Source organism: Vicugna pacos, chromosome 8 (assembly GCF_048564905.1).
Source record: "Vicugna pacos chromosome 8, VicPac4, whole genome shotgun sequence".
Taxonomy (NCBI): domain Eukaryota; kingdom Metazoa; phylum Chordata; class Mammalia; order Artiodactyla; family Camelidae; genus Vicugna; species Vicugna pacos.
In genome coordinates, this window is record NC_132994.1 from 39,718,792 (window position 1) to 39,734,826 (window position 16,035).

The 16,035-nt window shown below is 42.1% G+C and overlaps 1 protein-coding gene across 1 annotated transcript; it reads left to right on the forward strand.

Moving 5' to 3' along the window:
* Nucleotides 1-12,273: 12,273 nt before the first annotated feature.
* CALHM6 (calcium homeostasis modulator family member 6) lies at nt 12,274-14,304 on the forward strand. The gene is made up of 2 exons (XM_072966304.1): nt 12,274-13,130; nt 13,820-14,304. The coding sequence occupies exons 1-2, from the start codon at nt 12,501-12,503 to the stop codon at nt 14,240-14,242; spliced, it is 1,053 nt and encodes a 350-aa protein (XP_072822405.1). The 5' UTR covers nt 12,274-12,500; the 3' UTR covers nt 14,243-14,304.
* Nucleotides 14,305-16,035: the final 1,731 nt, after the last annotated feature.

Below are 16,035 nucleotides of genomic sequence, written 5' to 3' on the forward strand. Positions count from 1 at the left end.
TTTCTTCATTTTTCACTTTTGATTGAATTTTGTCACTTCTTGGTTGAGTGTTTATCTTTTTGGAGACCATACCTGTTCCTTTCTTTAATAAGATAGAATTGGAAAGAGAATATGAAAATGAATATATGTATATATATGCCTGACTGGTACAGTATGCTGTACATCAGAAATCGATACATTGTAACTGACTATACTTCAATAATTTAAAAAAAAAGTATACCTCAATTAAAAAAATAAGCTAGAATTGTGTATAATAGAATGTTAGAGTTGAAAGGGCCCTAAAGATGACCTAGTCTCGTTTTACAGTTGAGAAAACACCTTGTCTGGCGTTTCTTCACATTAGTGCAGGTGAGGGCATTGCCTAAATCACCACTGCCTGCTTTTCCACTGCTAGTTGGACCAACCCTAGGTTGGGAAATAAACAAGTTTATGATGCCATCAGTCTGGCTGTTGGACTGTTCTTCCTGAAAACGGTGTCAAGTAAGTTAATGGACTTCAACGTTTGGATTATATTAATTTATCTCATTGAATAAAGATAGCTGAAAATTTGCTTACTAAATATCTGATTCTTGGTTAGATGAACAAGTCAAGTGTTAAGGCCCATAGAGCACAATAGCCTAGTATGTGGTGAATTAGCGCCCTCTAGCACATGTCTGTGTCACCAACATAAAGTGTAACTGTGAAGCTAAAATGTTCTAAATACTGTGCTGGGTTCCTTATACTATCTCACTTTTAAATTTTCAACACAAAAATTGTATAACAGAGGTTGAGACAGCTCTGTAGGTAGATAAAACTAATAGGCAGTGTAATGAGGGCTACTTCAGGTCTGAGAGGAGAGTTGTGGACAAGGGAATGACTGATTTTACTGAAGGATGCAGTGATGAATAAGAGGAGGTCCGGAACTCTGGGAGCTCCCAGTTTAGTGGGGGAGACAGGGCACTGGAAAGGAATGCTGTAATAGATTCATTAAGAATGACTGTGGTGCATTTGGGGAGCAAGGGAATGACTGATTTTACTGAAGGATGCAGTGATGAATAAGAGGAGGTCCGGAACTCTGGGAGCTCCCAGTTTAGTGGCGGAGACAGGGCACTGGAAAGGAATGCTGTAATAGATTCATTAAGAATGACTGTGGTGCATTTGGGGAGCAAAGAAACAGAACCACTAACTCATAGGGATTTTGAAGATGCCTACAATGAAGAGATAACATCAGGCTAAGAATGAAAGGAGAAGAGTAGTTTGCCAGGGGAAGAACAGGAAAATGTCATTCAAGGCAGCAGTAAGAGTGAGTGAGAAGGCAGAGAGTTGAAGAAATTATGATATGTTAAGTACAGGAATGTTGGGGGACACTGCTGTTGGAAACTGAGGAGCATGGGATGGAGTGGGGCAGAGATGGCTGGAGCAAGACTGGGAAGAGCTTCTGTGCCAACACAAGGAGTATGAAACTTGTCCTGTTGACACTGGGGTTTTCAACTGGAAAATAATGCAATTGATTTCTTTCTTTTCCAGCCTTACAAGTTGAGAAATAGAACCTGTAGTCAGAAGACTGCTGACACAAACATCCCTTATAAAGCAAACCCTTCTGTAACCCTCATGCTGGTATAGAAATATAACACTGTGAACCCTCTATCCCACCTCCCCACCCTAGTCATAATCCTGTTCAAGCCCCAAAGACAATAACCACTTTCCTTGTGATTCCTAAGCACTTCTTTTTCTCTATAGTTTTGTCATTTATGTATACATCCTCAAAGTAATGTTTAGTTTTGTCAGTTTCTGAATTTTTTTATGAAGGGAGTCATACTGAATATATTCTTTGTGTTTGATTCCTTTTGCTCCACATTGTTTTTAAGGTTCATCCTTGTCGTTGACTGTTGCTATGGCAGTATTTATTTACATTGCTGTATAGCATTCTCTTCCTTGAATACATCACGGTTTATTTTGTCTACTGTTGTTGGATATTTGTTCTTTGATTATAATTTTTTTACCAGTTTTTGCCTAATACAAACAATACTGCTATGAGGTGTTTTACCCTGTTCACATGCGCAGGACAGTTTCTAGGGTATATTCAGATTCCGTTTCCAGGAAGTTAACTCTGACGGGGCTCTGTGGAATAAACTATAGTGGGATGAGGTGATGAGGGACTGTCTACTTTCAGTGAGGGTGGAGAGGTCCAGTCTGAGGGACAGTCCTCAGGGAGAACTGAACTGCACAGGCAATGGAGTGGCACTGAGTCTTCTAGCTTGAAAGTCTGATACCCTTAACTGACAGTAAAATTCTGGAGGAGAAATAAGTTCTAGGGGAAAGTGAGTTCTATTTTGGGTCTGAGGTGACTGCGGGGCACATAAGTGGAGATATCCACTGGACAATCACAAATGCCTGTCTAGAAATTAGGAAAAGGAGGGGTGGGAGATAAGATTTCAAAATGGTTTGGGAATACAGTTGGTTGTCAAAGCCAAAGAAAAGGAGAATAATAAGGGTAACTGACAACACCTTTTGAGCTTTTGCTGTGTGCCAGGCAATGTTCTAAGAATGTTACATGTATCAACTCACTTAATCTACACAACAACCCAATCAGGCGGGTAATATTATTATTTTCATTTTACAGATGAGAGAACTGAGGCACCAAGAGGCCATTTGACTTGACCAAGGTCACACATCTAGTCAGTGGTGGAACCAAGAGGAGATTATTCAGGAAGTTTATGTGGAAAAGATTGAACTTTACTGAGCACCAATATTAATGGTTGGGAGGTGGAGGAACCTGGAAAGGAGACACAGATGAACTCATAGAGTTAGGAAGAGAGCCAGAAGTGTGTGATTAATAGTCCAACTAAACTCAGTAAGGGAAATGCTGCAGGTGCCTGGCACTACTTGGGGCGGGGGTCAGGTAGAGGCCGAAGGAGAGTCACAAATAGTCAAGCTCTGACTCTAGGTGTCAACAAGACCTATTCAGTCTTGGTCCATTGCTTCCAAGAAAGGAAGTGAAACCTCTTTCTGGGATCTAACAGTAAAATGTAGAAAAATAGTTCTTTCTCTTTGGTTGCTGTCAACAGCTGAACCACAAAGAAAAATCCCTGTTCTCCGCCATTCACTTGTGCGTGGGTATGGGAAGATGGCTGAGAAAGGGGACGGTAGTGGGGAAGTCGAGCACGACGCACCAGACAACTCTGCTGAGTAACCAAGCAAATAAAGCAGCCACAGTGCTGAGTCTGAAGTAAGAGCAGAGAACATCCAAGTCTGCTTCTCATTCATTCATTCACTCATTTTCCCCACAAATAGCTATTGAACACCTATAGTGTCCTAAGTACTATGCTAAGACCTGTGTAACAAAAAAGGGATTAAATCAAGCATGATCCTTGCTCTCATGAAATGGGTAATCTAGTTGCAGAGATGAAAAACATACTAAGGAGGAAATAAAAGATTATAAAACTGTTATAAGTAATAAGGAAACAAATATGACATCAAGGGATGGATGGGGGCATTTAGAAAGTCTGGTCATAGAAGACGTGGTAGAGACTTCTCGTGCTCAACCACGTCCAGTTCTCTTGGCCTCTAGAGCATGGGAGAGGACCATATTTCCCCTTTCCCTTGCAGTTAGGTGGAGCCTTATGACTAGTTCTGACCAGACGCTGGAAACACAACAGGACACTTTCATAATAAAAATCATCTTACATCGCCCCTACTACTTACCCCATTTCTCCACCATCTTTCCCCCATTTCTACACATAACTGACTTGCTTAAGGAAGGGATTTTCTTTGTACTTTAGCTGTAGGCAGAAACCAAAGGTAAATAATTATTTTTCTGTATTTTATTATTAGATTCTTAAAGAAGTTTCACTTCCTTTCTTAAAATACATTAGCAGTCCGGTGGTAGACAGCATGAAAACTGATTATGGAAGCTAGAGAGATGGCAATTTTTCTTATGTGGTTGTTGATAAAACTGACTTCTGCACTGACTTGGAAAGAAGATTATGTAGCTAAAAAGAAAAAATGTCACTCTAAGGGGAAAAGATTGGAAAACAATGTTTTTAGTGTGTATTGGTTGCTACTGGCTATGTTTGGCAAGGCTTTATAAGCTCAAAATGGAACTGGTTGATTTGTGAGTAGAGATGAGCATACAGATAATTCAGAAAATTGGGGCTTGCAAAATTGGAAAACCTGACAGGTTTTAGACTCCAAACACTAAGACAGAAATTGAGGAAGCCCTGAAAGACAAAGTCCATTAAAATAAGCCTACAGAGAGGCAAAATTAAAAGTAAGAATCTCCACACCTATTGATAACATTATCTCAGTAAATTGATGAGCTTGAAGGCCAAGATACAATTAAGATATTCAGTTGGATAAAAAGCTAGGACAAAGGTCAAAACATGACTTTTCTACAGAAAACCATAGTCTCATGTTTACTCAGGGTACCTGTAATGGCAAGAGAGAGACAGATGTATCTGTATCTGTATCTCTATATACAGAGAGACTGAAGCAAGAAAGCAAAACAATATAGTAGACCAGAGAACCATGTTTTGACAACAACTGTGAGCGTAGGTATTGGCAAATACAGTTTACTGAAATAAGAAAGACAAGAAGCTTACGAAATCCTGGGAGAGATTTTTCTGTCAAAGGAATCACAACCCCACCTGGACCTCCGGTCTCCAACACTGTACTAGCGGCACATGGACTAAGAAGACTGCTCAGCCCCCAAGAAGGGCAAATGCCCACTACGTATGTGGTCAAGGAAGGTAACAGAAGACCTTCCAGAGGGTGCAATCATGAGAATCAGAGAGCATTTCTAGTCCCCGTGACAGGGGCCTCTATGGTGTTTACCCAGGAGAAAATTTCAGAATTGTAACAGGTCAGTCAGGGCCCACTCCTTGCTCCCATTTCTCCCATTATCAGGATGTAGTGTGTCCTGTGGTTGTCCTGGCCCTGTTCCTCCACTGGGCATTGCCTGTGTGGAGCAGGTTCACCCATCACTGTTAGTCCTTGTCTGAAGACGAAGAGGGGCCCCACGTAGATCTGATGTAGAGATGACCACATGCTCCCCAGGGATTCTGGACTGTGAGCTCCATGCCATGACTGGTTCGGACTTTTGGTTTGTTTCTTTGGGGAAGAAAGTTACTGAGTTCTGGTGGGGAAAGAAGAGTGAAACAGAAGAGTGGCCCATGAATAGTGAGCATGCCTTTCCTTCTGACAAATGAGAAGATTATATGCCCTTGTGCCCTTGTGATAAGGTGGACCACAAGCCTGTGCTGAAGCATTTAATGGCTGCTGGGAGACACCCCTCCCCACCCCCAGCACTCTTCCTGCTCTGACCATCATGGAGGAGGCCTTGAGTTGAGATGAGGTGCTATGTATTCAGAATAAGTGCATGAAAGACAGGTGCCCTGGAGCATATATTTTGGAAATGAGAAATATATGTACTATAGTAAGCAACCAAGATTTGGGGGTTATTGTGAAGACAACATAGCTAACTTAATGCAGAAGGCCTTTCTGAGGATGTGATGTTTCAGCTGAATCTTAATGGATGGGAAGGAACTAACAGAGCTATCCCAGGCAGAGGAAGGTTTGAGTGTAAAGGTTTTTGAGGCATGAAAGAGCTCATTATATTTGAGGAGTTGAAACAAAATTAGTATGGCAAGAATGTAGTGAATGAATGAGCAAACAGGCTGGCATGAGGACAGTGAAGAGGACAACAGAACATCCTAGAGGCTGGCTGGATCTAATGATGCTGCTAAAACTGGCTGTCTTCCTCTGCTCCGACTGCGTAACAAAATACCGCTGACTGGGTGGTTTATAAAAAACAGAACTTTATTGCTCACAGTGCTAGAGTCTGGGAAGTCTGAGATCAGGGCGCCACCAGCATGCTCACTTGGTGAGGGCTCTCTTCCTGGTTCACAGCCAGTGCCTTCTCCATGTTTTCTCATGGTGGAAGGGGTTAGGAATCTCTTTAGGGTCTCTTTTATTAGGCTCTCATTCCATTCATGAAGGCTCCATCTTCGCCACGTAAGCACCTCCCAAAGGCCCCAGCTACTAGCAGCATCAATTTTAGGGATTAGGATGTCAACAAATGAATTTGGGGTGGGGGGGTTGGGGTGGGGGGAACACGTTCAGATCATAGCGCCGTCTATAATAAACAGGAAGAAAGAACTGGAAATGCCTTGGGGACGGGGGTATATATAATTAACCAAACATTGACAAAGACACAAATACTGCCTAAGGGAAAGCATGTAGAGACAGACACCATGACCTATTTGTTTTCGTCCATGGACAAGCACTTGCTGAAGAGCGGAGAGTTACATCCCCAAGGGGCGGAGCACGCAGCTCGCAGCAGGCAGAGCTGGAGCGAGGGCACGTGGGCTCCCGGGAAGGCCAGGCTCCATCGAGAAGACAGTCGTGTCCTTCCAGCTTGGTTGTCCGTAGCCGTGAAGATAACTTGTCAGTGTGTATAGATCAGAAGCCATTTCAGTTCAGTATAAACCTCCAAAGTGCTTTTTATAAATGACATGTATTGTTTTCTTTCTAATTTTACAAGCAATTCAAGTTTATTGCAGACAACTAGAAATACATAAAAGCATAAAGTAAAAGTTAATAAGCACCCATAATCCTCACCCCACAGAGATAGCATCAGTAGCCTTTCCATGCACTTCCTCCCAGTGTCCACATTTTTTTTAACTGAAGTATAATTGACCAAAGTTCTTTCTAATGTCTGCCAGAACTCTCTCCTTCCGTGAAAAGAGAATAAAACTTTAAAGGTATTTCCTTTCCTCCTTAAAAAAAAAAAATTGTTCTTGCACCTTTTTTTAGACCAGGAAAGGGATACTGGGATGCCTGGAATTCTGTCTGATAGGAACCACTCACTTCCCTTTCCTAAACTCTCTGTTGCTCGTGGTCAGGAGCAGTTCTCAGCCAGCATTAAACAATTATCTTAACTCACTAACACACTATAGTTTTTCCAGATTTTCCCCTACATAGATGGTTTTCAATGAAGCTCGACTAAAACTCAGGAGAAACCTGTCTGGCTCAACACTTAAGAGAGAAGATGGTGGTTTCTAAACTGCTGGAGGCTGAGCTCACAGCTGTCCTCCCCAGGGGCTGCACAGTCAGCTGCACATCCACCTCCTTTCCACTGCACCCACCTTCCCCTCCGCCTTGTTTCTATCCCAATAGTGGGCATGCAGAAGATTCCACAGAGCATAGTTGGAGCCTTGTCTGAACGAGGAAGATGGCTCTTTCCATCCTGTATCCCCCCCAAGGCTTGGACAGACGCCACTCAATGGAAAAGACTGATAGAAATCTGGTCTTTTCCTCTCATTCTCCTACTGAGTTTTGACACTTTTCAGTTCTCAAACACTCAGTTCTTTATCTTCCTCATTCTTCAAACACGGTCAGTTTCTCACTAGGATTTATTACTTTTGGCAACAAGAGGTGAGTTATTAGAATTCCAGTTTTAGGGAACAGCCCTTAATACAAGCCCTGAGTGCAAAGAAAGGAGGAGAAAGAAGAGACTGAAAAAGCCTCTTTCCACACTTGATCCTTAGACCTTCTCAGTACATCAAGACATTTTATATCAGTATTTTCAATTGTAGAAATAGCACATGCATGTTAAAAATATCAAATACTAAAGAAAGATATTCAAAAAGTTTCTCTCTCTACATCAATTCCCAACTCTCTCTCCTCCAGTTTCCAGGGGTAAATACTTGACACTATTTTTGAATTTTGCAGAATATTGTATGCAACTGCAAGAGATGTGTCTTTTTAAAATCTTTCTTTCTTTCTTTCTTTCTTTCTTTCTTTCTTTCTTTCTTTCTTTCTTTCTTTCTTTCTTTCTTTCTTTCTTTCTTTCTTTCTTTCTTTCTTTCTTTCGCACAAATGGATTGTATGGCACACAGTGTTTTTGCTTGCCTTTCTCAATTACCATGTCAACTCTGTCTTTTCAGCATACCAGCACAGATCGACCTCAATCTTGTGGATCTGCTCTATATTCTATTACATAGATGCACCATAATTTACACAAATAGTTCTCTACAACACTTCCTTGATTGTGATTGTTTTAAATATGCAGCACATTTCAGGTGATTTATTCTTTTTGGGAAGATCAGTTTAAGTTCTCCCTTGAGATGACTAAAATTTTTGACATTTTGCAATCGTGATATTTATAATTTGAAGAAACCCAAATTTTCTCCTATTAAGTCATTTTCTTTATCCTAATCCTTTAATCTTATTTGTTCTTCATTATTATTATCTTTGGAAATCCAAATCTTTGATCATATTTCATAAACTAGCAAGCCAAATTCGAGTTCAGGGGAACTGGGCTTGTGACGAAGCAAAGTATAAATGGCCTTTGACAGTGAAGTTCTAGCTCATGTTAAAGTCACCTCTAAAATAAGTATCTGAGTCGATGGGAAAATACAATTTAATTTGCCAAGAATCCTAGCAAATGTACGTTTTAAGAGCCATGGAAGGAAAACTGGGACCTTTAATAGCCTTTTATGGTATCAGATGATGCTGTTGGTGGTGACAACAAAGAGTGACCATGTCTAGGTTCTCAGAGGTAATCATCTGCTGTAAGAAAAAAAAATTGGATGGTGTGTAATCAGGGAATTAAAATTTTCTGATAGGTTGGGAAATTTATGCTAAGAAAAAAGGAAAATGATATATAAAAAGGTTATTTGAAGTGTCATGGGATTGTCACTCCTGTTGGTCAGGAAAAGGTCTGATCTTTCCCTCCTTCTGCTTTGTACTTCTAGAGGAAGAACTTCTATAAACATTCAAAAATCTTAAGATAATAACAGGTTTCAGGTTTTCAAATACATTACTTAATGTAAACAATATATCCACGAATTATAACATGCAGAAAGATATTCTCTAAGCTTAAGAATGTCAGACTTTCTAAATTGACTTCTTATTTTGGCATCTAAAGTTGTGTCTTGCACGTGCAGATACTTAAAAGGTATATGAACCTTAATTTGATTTTACTCTCGTGGGTCTTGGGGCCAGGACTGACACTTTGCTGGAATCAAGCAGGACCATCTCATCAGTCTGAGTTCTCCTGAGAGCTAGAGAGAATATTGTTTGAGAACTAGCTCACTTGAAGATGACCACAAGAAACTTTCAGGTTCACAGTGTGAATGTGCATTTCCTCTCAAGAGTTTCTCTTGCTTTCTTTTCTGAAAAATGTTTTGTGGTTTCTGGTACCCATTTCAGACACTGAAAATGATAGTGCAGAGAAAATAAATACTATAGTTTAAAAAAATAAAATAAAAACCCATAACATTGGTTTTTTCCATGGTGTTTAATATGAGAATCTCTCACTCATTTCTTAAAAGCAAAAGTAAATCTGTGTTAAATTATAGGTTTTCAAAAGCGTAAAGTTCTTTCAAATATTATTTAGTGCACTGTCCGAGAAAATTCTTGAATCCTCTTGAATTACTACAATACTCTATTTCCACTGAACTTCTGGGCAATGTCCTCTCAGAACAGGGCTGAGTGTAAAGGGTTGGGTACTCTTCAAAAGACCCAGAACTAGAACCACCCATTGCTCCAGAGATGGTGAGGCTGGATGTCAGGGTACTAGACTCAAATGCAGTTGTTGGAAGGAAATGCAGGCTGGCAGGCAGCAGCTGGACTCTAACAGTTACGGAAACCTCTAATAAGTACAGAGTGATCATCGGTATCTGGGAGCTCTGTGACGGGAGGAGCACAGTGGTGGCCACCCCACGAGGTGCTGGTTGGAGACACAAACTGACAGGGTAATGGGCGAGGATGCAGCTCAGTCAGCAATGAGTTTCAGGGGCAGGGCTGTAAACTGCGTACCCTGATCTGTGAAGCCCCTAAACCTGACCTGCCACCCACAGCTCTGCCCTCGCGATGCACCACCTTCCTCCTTCCCCTCAATGCTCCTATCACTCTGGCTGTCTTTCTAACCACAGAATACCAAGCTTCTTTACACCCAGAGCCTTTGTCATTGCAGTTTCTGCTTAAATGTCCTCTCCTCACAAAAGCTTTCTTAGGACAGCCTGTTCCATATGATTTCATTTTTATTATCTGCATAACTTTGCGGACTTTCCCCTTCATTACCCATATCCTCTCCACTAGAACAGAAGCTCAGTGAAGGCAGGGTATCTGTTAGTCTTGTTCCTCATTGTCTCCAATAATACCAATTATAGGTACCTAGCATAGCCTGGGTTCTTATTAAACATTTAAATGAATGACTGAAAGAAAAATGAACTAATTAATAAATTGATTAACAAATGAATTACTCTAGTTGATATAGTAACTAAAACTAGTTGAAACCAAATCCTTGACAGGGGCTAGGAAGAAAATGAAGGCTGTCACCAGACGCAAAAGTCTTAATAAATGAAGGGAATGAAAACAGATAGTGGGACTGAGGTGGCGAAGGAGGTCATGCTGAACAGCTTGAGCCTTGATGGAGAATAAACTGTTAGAAGTAGTGGGAAAAGCCCAGGTTTAGATGTAGCAAAGGGAGAAAGCCAGCCCTCACTTACTGAGGAATGTGGAGAATACATCAGTCTCAATCAAGAGAATGGAAGGTACATTTTAGTTAGGTTACAATTAAGGGAGATTTGGATAAAGCCATCTGCATAAAGGTTGTGGATACAGTGGGATTTGTTCACGATGGTATGTGGAAAGTGTGGAAGTGGGGGCAACATCTCAGAGGAGTAGGATGGAGGTGAAGAAGAGTCCAGCAGTAAGAGGAGAGTCACCCAAGGGATAAGGGAAGGAAGATTTTTTTGCAAGTGTAGGATTATAGAGATGGTAGTCACAGCAGAAGTGATTTGCCTAACATATGCAACTTTGATGCAAGTTTACAGGGTGGTACCTAGTCTAATATTAGAGAATAGGGCCTCCATTGTCCTGCATGACAAAAAGGACCGTGATCTGGGGACAGCTTCTCAACACTCACACAGTGAGAACAGCTGTTCATCACAACATTATTGAAATTGTGGTTTTGTGCCAGGCACTGGTGGTGGGAGGTTAGAAGTCAGGTTGGACTGAAAAAAGAATAGTATGTTTCTTGCCCCTTTTCTAACAATTCACTTGGTTCTGTAGGCTGCTTATTCTTCCCAGATAAACAAGGCAAGCCTAGTGGCTGGGCTCGAGTAGCGACCAGTTCACTGTGACCTGCTCACCCAGACTCCATATCCAGACACCCTCGTGAAAGTGAAATGGACAGCTGCAGGCACACCAGTTCTCTTAAGGCAGGGCAGGATCACTGAGTCACTGAAAACAATCCTTGGTCTAAAATCGAGTATTCATTTGGATTCTTAAATTATGTACAATACAGTTATTTATTGTCTGTTTCCAAATCTGCAGTGTAAGAGGTGATCCCTCACACTGAGCATTCGTTAATAGGCACATCTTGTGTATAAAAGTGCTTTGCAGATAGATGCTACTTAATTTACTCGTCTCAACAGTCTTCAAAAGTGAGCACTACTACCCTGCTTTTACAAGTGAGGATGCTGAGTCTTAGAGGGGCTGACTTCTTAAACACACACACACACACACACACACACACACACACACTAAAACATGCGCAATGCACCTGACTTCAAAACCCACGTTCTTTCAAGTACACCTCACTTCACTCTAGAGCCACCCAGAGTAAGTCTCGGTTTCACAGAAGTGGTTAAGTTACAGTTTGTGTCAGGGGAAGGCTTCTTTTAGAAACTGAAAGTGGAGGAAACAACGTTTTAGCTAGTTGTAGCTGCAGTTTGAATTTTTTTTGGTTCAGATGGTGTTTTTTGAACAATCATGTGCCCCTCTCCTCTGCTGATCAACTTGGTGGTCACTGAGTAAAAATTTGACACTATTACAGGTAAGGACGATGTTAGGACTTACCTGGAAAAAGAAAGAGAGAGGCAGAAAATATAATATACCCAGGCTAATGTCCTGGGGGAGATCAGACAGGACAGAATAGTGGTAGTTCTGTTCAGAAGGGGGACAGGAAAGGGACAGAACTTCATGGACCTACTAGAACTTGAGCATGGCTTTGTTGCGGTTTAGTTTATGAAAGAGAAACTGGAAATTTGTCCTGGAATCATATGTCCTGTAAATGATAAGGTTTTTTTTTTTTTTTTTTTTTTTTTTTTGCTAATTGTTTGGTCTGACTGGGAGTTGGGTTTAGGAACCAGAGTGGCTGCAACAGATGAAAAGCTGGTGTTTTCTGCAGTTTGCCCTAGTGAGAAGTATTATTTCCATCTGATGATTACACAGAGTCATTAAGGGCAAGGAAAGTCCCTGGGTTCCTTGTCAGCTGGGAGGAAACAAGATTACAGTGGAATGGGGCCTATCCTTTGTCTGAGTTCCTGAACTGAGGAATTAGGGGGCACCAGTGCATCTGCCTCCGAAAAGGGGGAGGGTCGGGCACAGGGGATGTCGATGGTATGTGCGCTCTGGTCTGCCACTGCTAGTTTGGTCGAAACAAGAAAGCGAAAGCTCACGAAGCCCGGAGAAGCCCTCCTTCTTTTTCGTAAGCTGCTGCTTAGCAGAGCATGATAGACCTGACCCTAGACCCTGCAGATGATTCGAGGAGCTGGGCAGCGAAAAGGCAGAAGCATCCGGGCCTGTCCACGGCTCCTTGGGCTGGGAGACCCATGGAGAAGTTTCGGGCGGTGCTGGACCTCCACCTCAAGCATCACAGCACGCTGGGCTACTGCCTGGTGACCCTGCTGACGGCGGGCTGCGAGCGCATCTTCTCCACCGCGGTGTTCCAGTGCCCGTGCAGCGCTACCTGGAACCTGCCCTACGGCCTGGTCTTCCTGCTGGTGCCGGCGCTGGCGCTCTTCCTCCTGAGCTACGTGCTGAGCTCGCGCACCTGGCGCCTGCTGACCGGCTGCTGCGCGCCGGGCGCCCGCACGGCCTGCGGCGCGGGGCTCCGGGGCACCCTGGTGTGCGCGCAGCTCAGCGCGGCCGCCGCCGTCGCGCCGCTCACCTGGGTGGCGGTGGCGCTGCTCGGGGGCGCCTTCTACGAGTGCGCCGCCAGCGGAAGCCCGGTCCTGGCGCGGCGCCTGTGCCTCGGCCGCGACCCGGACTGCGCGGTCCAGCTGCCGCTGGTGCCCTGCCAGCAGGCCAAGGCGCCCGACGTGCAGGACCTGCGGAAGGAGCTCATTGCCCAGTCGCAGGTCGGCGCTCGCGCTGGATGCGGGTGGGGGGCGCAGGGGCGTCGGAGACGGACCGGCTTTGGCGAGGCAGACCGGGGAGGTCGGAATCTGTGCCCTTTCTCCCAACTGTGACACCCGAAAACAGGCCAGACTGGCTGTTGGCTTCTAATGAGCCAATAGGGGAATGCTTAAATAAAACGATGAAAGGGAGGAAAGCACTCAGGTAGTGTCAGGCACCCACCCTGGGCCAGAGCCCTGCTAGGCCCTTTACCCCCTTTATTATTCTCTTACGTCTTTATAGTGAGTACACTGAGTTTAGGTCAAGCTATTTGTCCAGCCAGAATTGCTACAATAAAATGAGCCTTCCTGGCTCTAAAGCCATCACCCCACACTGCTTCTGGGCTTATAAAGCTCAGAAGTTCTTGGAAATGAATGCTTGTCTCATTTGATTTGCCGACATTCCACGTTTCGAGTTCTAGGGGAGCAACATGTAAGCTCCTCTTTGGGCCTTTGACGTGACTTGGAAAGTGACTGTCTTGTCAACAAGCAGTTGTACTGAGGGGCTCGAGAGGTCACTGCCACTTCTTTGTCTTAAGGGATTGAGACCCTTGCTCATCACCGTAACTATGAGTAGTTCAAACTTCATCTGAGGATTTAAATTTTTCTTAAAAAACAGTGACTAAATTGCTATTTTGTCGGGTTTTCCTAAGGTGACGGGCTGGGTCCTGATAGCAGTGGTTATCATCGTGCTCCTGATTTGTACCTCTGTCAGCCGATGCCTATCTCCAGTTAGCTTCCTGCAGCTGAAATTTTGGAAAATCTATGTGGAACAGGAGCAGGAGATCTTTAAAGCTCAAGCCACAGAGCATGCAACCGAATTGGCAAGAGAAAATATCAAATGTTTCTTTGAGTGCTCACATCCAAAGGAATGCAACATTCCAAGCATTAAAGACTGGCAGCAAATTTCGTCACTGTATACTTTCAATCCCAAGGAACAGTACTATAGCACGCTGCACAAATATGTTAACAGAAAAGAGAAGACTCAGAGTATCAGATCTTCTGAAGGAGATGCAGTGGTTCCTATTCTTGGCTTTGTAGATTCACCTGGTATAAAGAGCATTACTGACATATGACCTTTTTAATGAATAGGTAAAAAGTTATTTTGAATTATTGATTCATGAAAAAAATAAACATTGGTACTGTTTGACTCCTTTTTTTTTTGTCTTCCAAATTGTGAAATCATAGAATATTAAATCAAATCAAATAAAAATTTAGAACTTTACCTCTTTATTATATTATTTTAAAAAAGGAAGCTAGTTTAAGTGGTTCAGTCAATGTGACAAACTGGAACTAGATCAGAAGTTTTACGTCCCTAGTCTAGGATCTTTTTCACTGGATAATAATGCTGCTTTCAAATAAAAGAATTTAGTACCAAAAACAGCAAAAGAGCAATTAACTTCAGACCTTTCTTTTAGGTTATCTGATGTTAGTTTCAAATTCACTTTCATGCAGTCAGGACATCGTTTGGAACTTTAAAATACTGGCATTTTATGGCTGTTCTATGGTTACTAAACAAAAATACAAAAATATCATCATGAAAAGGAAAGTAAATTTTTTTCTGAAATACAAAATTTGAAAAACTAGGCTAATTGCAGGCATAACTGTTGCTTTTAGTTTGTAGGATCAGAGGCAACATTTTAAAGCTGTATCTTATGGTAAATTTCAAATATGCACAAAAGTAGAGAGGATAGTGTTATGAACAGTACAGTTTCAACAGACAGAAGTCAGATGAACTCATACCACACAAATAAATAGAGAAATACAAATTGTGAGCTGATTTAGATTGAAGAGTAGGGGGTTGGGGGTGTCTGTGAGAACTGAAATCTGTAGAGTGAGAGAAGAATGTTTCAGTTTGCAGAACAGTAAGTGCAAAACTGAGGTGAGAAAGATCTTAGTATAGTTAGAAGCCTTAAAGGTGAGTGCAGAAAATGGGCAAAGGACAGAACACGCAGCCCCTTGAAGTCTTGCAAAGGGTTTTGGTTTTCATCCTGGGAATATTTCAGGAAAATCGATCAGCTTTTCTTGTGGAAAAAGGAATGGCAGGGGAAGAGGGAGAGACTAATCAGGAGGCCACTGCGGGGAAAATAGGTGGGGGTGAACTTGAACTGGGTTGATACTGATGAAGATAGAAAAGGAAGACGGATTCAAGGCAGATTTTGACAGGATTTGTTGGTGGAAAAGATGCAAGGAGTTTTTGAGAACAAAAATATCTATAGATAAAATTCTGTTGCTTGATAATGCCAGGAACTTTTCAGGGGACATTAGATTGTCATTCCTGCCCCTTCTCCAGATTTATGGCTATTTTGTGCATTAAAAAATGACACATGAAAGCTTTAAACGGTAAAACAATTGAGCACAGACTATATTTACCCTTCTGGCTGACGCTTGCACCTGCTTCTATTTGCTCTTTGTTGCACAGGGGCCATTAAAAAGGATTGGTCTGCAGGGCTGAATATCCTGTTGCTGAGAGTCATCTACTGCAAAAAGTTGGCTACAGGATTTGCACAATCAGTTTTTTTCTGTTCCCTACTGAGTAATTTTAAAAGTCATATCATGCCTACTTTCATTTTTGCTTCCTCTATTTCATTTTAAAATTTCCTTTATATGTTCTTCCCTTCAATACTTTTTTTTCTAGTCTACCATTTACACTTCTGTATACTATCATATTTTCTCCATTTTATTGACTTGTGCTCCACTTTTGCACAGTCTTTAATAATTATTGTGAAAGTATATATGCTTAAGATAAAAAAATGATAATGGTAGAGACTGAGTTAAGGAAAAAGGAAATCACCTCATTCCTTTGCAATATATTCTCCCCAGAGGAAGCCATTTACTCTATGTGTACACAAATATTAACATACTATAA